Source organism: Phyllopteryx taeniolatus, chromosome 14 (assembly GCF_024500385.1).
Source record: "Phyllopteryx taeniolatus isolate TA_2022b chromosome 14, UOR_Ptae_1.2, whole genome shotgun sequence".
Taxonomy (NCBI): Eukaryota; Metazoa; Chordata; class Actinopteri; order Syngnathiformes; family Syngnathidae; genus Phyllopteryx; species Phyllopteryx taeniolatus.
The window spans coordinates 12,932,826-12,937,285 of record NC_084515.1 but is presented as its reverse complement, the minus strand read 5'-3'; the positions used below and the strand labels follow the sequence as shown (position 1 = coordinate 12,937,285).

The following is a 4,460-nucleotide window of genomic DNA, read 5'->3' as shown; positions in this document are numbered from 1 at the left end:
TGGGGGGTGGTTCGGGGTTAAAGTTAAATGAACACTTACCGAATAGCTTATAATTTAAAATAGTTCAATAAAAAAGTGAAATTACCTGAATAAATGAATACAAAGGAATTAATATAAAATGTAAAAATCAAACACAGGGCTCTACACTTTTCCATTGATAGCACTGGACCCTGCATGATGTAGTGTAGTCTTACATAATTGCCATACCGTAGCTTTGTAAATAAACATTGACAGTGAATTCAGTTATATCTGCAAAATATTTTACTGTGAATATGAAGTTTGTCTGCAACAAGCATTGGCTGGCTAAACGGGTCCTTTCTTTTTTCTCATTTTAAAAGACAATGGAAACATGCGCAGATAAAAACAAAGCATAACAACAGGCATGCGTGTGGTTACATGCATTCTATGTATTGTTTGTTGACTTTTCATAAATGTTGTACTTAAATTAACATAATAGCACTGTAACTTTAATATCAGCATACATGGTTTGGATTAAAGGGGAGAAACCTAATGATTTGAATATAAAACGTTTATTTGTTAGCAGCAGAACTTGATTTTTGTAACAATGTAGTTTTCAAAACATGCAGTGCTGTACATAAAATTACAACGAGGCTTTTCCCAACATGGAGTGGCGTTTCCAAGCGAAAATGCACACAAAAACAGCACAGTGTGCTGTGACGGGACGCGGTTATACGCTGGGTGGAGCAGCATCACTGGCGTGGGGAACGAGCGATAGTCTCAAAAGTCGATGCGTCTGATACCAGAAAATCGATTCCCAAATTGAAATATCGAAACTGTTGATACTTCAGTCATTTGAGGGACTGTATTTTCAGTCTCCTATCAGAAATATTTTCAGTCTCCTATTAGAAAGGAAATCGATGGTACGAATCATTAGCAAGCAAACAAAAGGAGCACATCGAGGCACAGCTTACGTGCTGAAAAAGTCAAAATGTGTGGCGTAAAGCCAAAATGTATTTGTGAGGGCCCGTCACAAATGTATATGGGGGGAAATGCTGATTTATAATACAAATCTTGGGTTATAAATATTCACTGGACAGGGGGAAGGGGAACGTATAACAGTGGTTGCGTAACTACATAGTAACTTAAGCTGTTGGATCATTGCAACCATTTCAAGTGTTGACGTGAAAATAAAACTTGTCAGAGCAGTACATGGATGTGGAGAGCTCCATAACTGGGTTTGTCCTCCCACAATACCCAGAATTACTATGCCTCTGCCTGGAAACAGAAATGCTGTGCATAAAATGGCCTATTCCTAAACGCTAAATGCCATTTTTTGGGGCTAAACATTTTAAATGAACGCTCAAAGCCTATCCTTCAATCACAACTTCATTTGTTTGATTTAAAATTTGTCGTGGTTGTTATTTGAAGGAGAAGAGAAAAATCCTGACAACTCTGTCATTGTGCAAATACTGATTGGTACCTTGCTCGGGTGCACTTAATGCGTTTGAAGCTGGTCTGAAATGACACCGTGCACCGTACAGACGTCGCATGCACTGGACTCAGCAGCTTTTCAAAGTTTACTGTGTAATTGTAGTATTAAGGGGCCTTTTTGATGTGCGACTATAATTGGGAGGCATCAGAAGGCGGAGTGGAAGACGGGCTCCCTGATGAGGCTTTTGCCGTGTACCCCCTCTCCTTGTCCAGACGGCTCCGGGCTCACTCTGTAATTACGGAGATGGAGTGTTTGTATTTATAGGCTAAAGCCCGCAAGTGGCTGCAGCTTGTGTGTCTTTTGCAGCTGCAAAACATCACAGCAGTGGAAATCAAGTGCTCATATTTTTAAATTAAAGCGCTTACACAATGGCAACATGTAAAACCCACTTAAGTGCCGCTGCCGTGATGGTTTGCAGGTTCATAGGAAGTTATTTTGAGTGAGTGAGGCCAAGCCAGCCAGACGATGTTCAGTTTCATTGTTTTTAATATTTACAATAAATACACATTTGACAGTATAAAATCCATGTACATATTTATATAACTTTAAGTAGAAAATAATGCACAGGACGTCAAGCCCTGATGGTGTACAGAAGGAGCTGGATTTAAGGGGAAACAGCATTAGGACAGCCATTCAATTCATCATTGGAGGCAGTTTTCTTTGGAGAAAAACATTGTCTATACACTGTGTGTGCTTTTCACTCCTGTCATCAAGATTGTCTACTAAGTGGTGGTAGTTGTGTCACCATGAGTTATTTGTTCAAACAGTAGCAGAGTCGTAGAAAGGCACTTTTTTTTTTTTTTTTCCTCGTTTGTTTGTGTATTTTTTTTTTTAGTCAAACACATTCCAGTTGAAGTGTACACTGTACAAGGGCCAGCCCCTTATTGGTCTGCTCTCATAGAACCAAAGTAGTACCAGCTACATGATTGGAAAATAATATATTTATATAGATTGAATGGGGGGTGGGGCTTTGGTCATGTGGAGAACACTTTAAATAGAAAAGCGGGGGGAAAAACAATCACAACAAAAGTCTCGTCGTCGTTGTTGTTGTTGTTGTTGTTGTCCAGGCTCCTTTACATGTGTCTCTTCATGTGTAGCGCCAGGTGGTCAGACCTGGAGAAGGCGCGCTCGCACAGGTGACACTGGAAGGGCCTGTGTCCGGTGTGTTTGCGGAAGTGACGTGTTAACTCGTCAGAGCGCGCAAACTTCCAGCCGCAGCCTTCCCAACTGCAGTGGTACGGCTTCTCACCTGGAAGGATAAGATAGAAGGGGGGAGGGGGCATGATTAAACAGCACTGGGACGAGAGCCACCATCACGTAATGTCGCAGCCTAACATGTTGAGGTGAGCTTACCCGTGTGCGTCCGCAGGTGAGCCTTGAGGTGAGAACTTTTGGTGTACGTCTTCCCGCATCCGGCGAAGGTGCAGGTGTGCGTGGCGGTGCGCTTGCGCGGCCAGGTGCGGCGCCCGCGCTTGGGCTTGGACTCGAGCAGCTCCAGCGGCGACGAGGGCGGCGTCAGCATCGCTCTCTGCGCGCCTGGCGGCGGCTGCTGCAGGCCCAGGGCGTCGTCGTAGACGCCGAACGCCGGGTGGTGCGCGCCGTGGAACGCCATGTGCATGTGCTGCTGCTGCTGCTGCTGCTGGAAGGAAGCGTTGTTGTGGTACTTGTGCCCGGCGAAGCAGCTCATAGGCGCGCACAAGTCCGTGGCCGCCACCTGCTCGTTCGGGCTGAGCGGCGGCGTCATGCTGCTGCTGGCAGCCCGCGGAGAGATGGCCAAGCGCGGCTGCTCGAACGCCATCATACACGAAACGTTGCCCTCCTGCTTGATTTTGCTGCAGCTTTGGGGCACCATGCCCAACACGGGGCCGTAACTGTCCATGGGGGGCTCGATTTTGATGTCCTGGCGTGGGAAGTGCGTGGCGTAAAACCTGCCCTGCACCGCTTGTTGGGGGTTGCGCGTCACTCCGTAGCCGGCGTCGGAGCGCAGCAGCTCGGTCATGAGGCTGGCGCCGTACGGGGGCGGCGGAGAGCGCTGATCGCCCGCTGCCGGGAAGGCGGCGTCCGTCGCGGCGAATGCGCCGTGGTCGGCCGGAGCCACGTAGGCTGACGCTCCGTCGAGTATAAAATCCAGATCCAAGTAGTTGCTCAGATCCTCGTCGTCCTTCTTGGGGAAGAGGTTTTCTTGCACGCCGTGCACCATCTCCAGCATGGCGCAGCTGCCGACGGGAAGCTTGTTGTCATTCTCCGCTTTCCACCTCTGGAACGTCAAAACACCCCATTTAGACACCACGATTACAATAGTCATGCAACAGGTGAGTTAACGTTACTTAAAGACAGTGTTCCTCAGTGTGCAACAACTTTACAAAACTTTTTTTTTTTTTGGTGAATATTCCGCTTCAACTTACGTTTTCCCAGCTTTTCTCCCTTTGGTTCGTGAATGTGGCAAAGGACGGTAGCATCACTCCCGATAAAGCCATTTTTTGTTGTTGTTGTTGTTGTTGTCGTTTTGTTATTTGTGGAAAGAACTCAGTCCCAAGCAGTAGTGCGCGCAATCCGTGCGCCTCGATTACTCGTCCCAGTGGCTGTGGCTCCACCGCCACGCAACAAGTGTTCTCAGTGCAGTGAGTTTCCACCCCCACCGTGGCCGACTCTTTATAAAAAAAAAAAAAGTCCTCGAAGCCGCCCAGGAAACCACGTCGACGTCGCGTAATTTTAGCTCTTTATAAAGCGGGGCTTTCTCTCGGGCCGCTTCTTCCAGTCGTGCGCGCGCTGCTCCAAAAGCGGTGACGGCCGTAGCAGTGGAGCGAGTGGGGTTCCTTTAAAAAGCGAACAGGGAGGGGAGGGGGGAGGGCGCTGCTCACGCGGAATGACGCACTCGCTCCTCGGGACACGCCCACTTTGGAGCTGGAAAAAAAGTGTCAAACACACTCGTACACACACAAGCGGTTCATATAGCAACCGTAGAGGATTACGTAATTTGGCGCCGGGGAGAAAACAGTGCTGTCAG

The 4,460-nt window shown here is 47.6% G+C and overlaps 1 protein-coding gene across 1 annotated transcript; it reads right to left on the bottom strand.

The window, feature by feature from the left end:
• Positions 1 to 1,921: 1,921 nt before the first annotated feature.
• Positions 1,922 to 4,259, bottom strand: klf2b (Kruppel like factor 2b). Its single transcript, XM_061798044.1, has 3 exons — positions 3,859 to 4,259; positions 2,807 to 3,710; positions 1,922 to 2,702 (listed from the first exon to the last, which is right to left on the bottom strand). Exons 1-3 carry the CDS (start codon positions 3,928 to 3,930, stop codon positions 2,527 to 2,529), a joined length of 1,152 nt encoding a protein of 383 aa, XP_061654028.1. The 5' UTR covers positions 3,931 to 4,259; the 3' UTR covers positions 1,922 to 2,526.
• Positions 4,260 to 4,460: the final 201 nt, after the last annotated feature.

Bases quoted from the DNA above. Each gene is read 5' to 3' on its own strand.
- klf2b (XM_061798044.1), bottom strand. From the start codon at position 3,930: ATGGCTTTATCGGGAGTGATGCTACCGTCCTTTGCCACATTCACGAAC. The intron at 3,711-3,858 runs GTAAGTTGAAGC...TTGACGTTCCAG, and splicing joins GGGAGAAAAGCTGGGAAAAC to AGGTGGAAAGCGGAGAATGA. The intron at 2,703-2,806 runs GTAAGCTCACCT...TTATCCTTCCAG, and splicing joins TCACCTGCGGACGCACACGG to GTGAGAAGCCGTACCACTGC.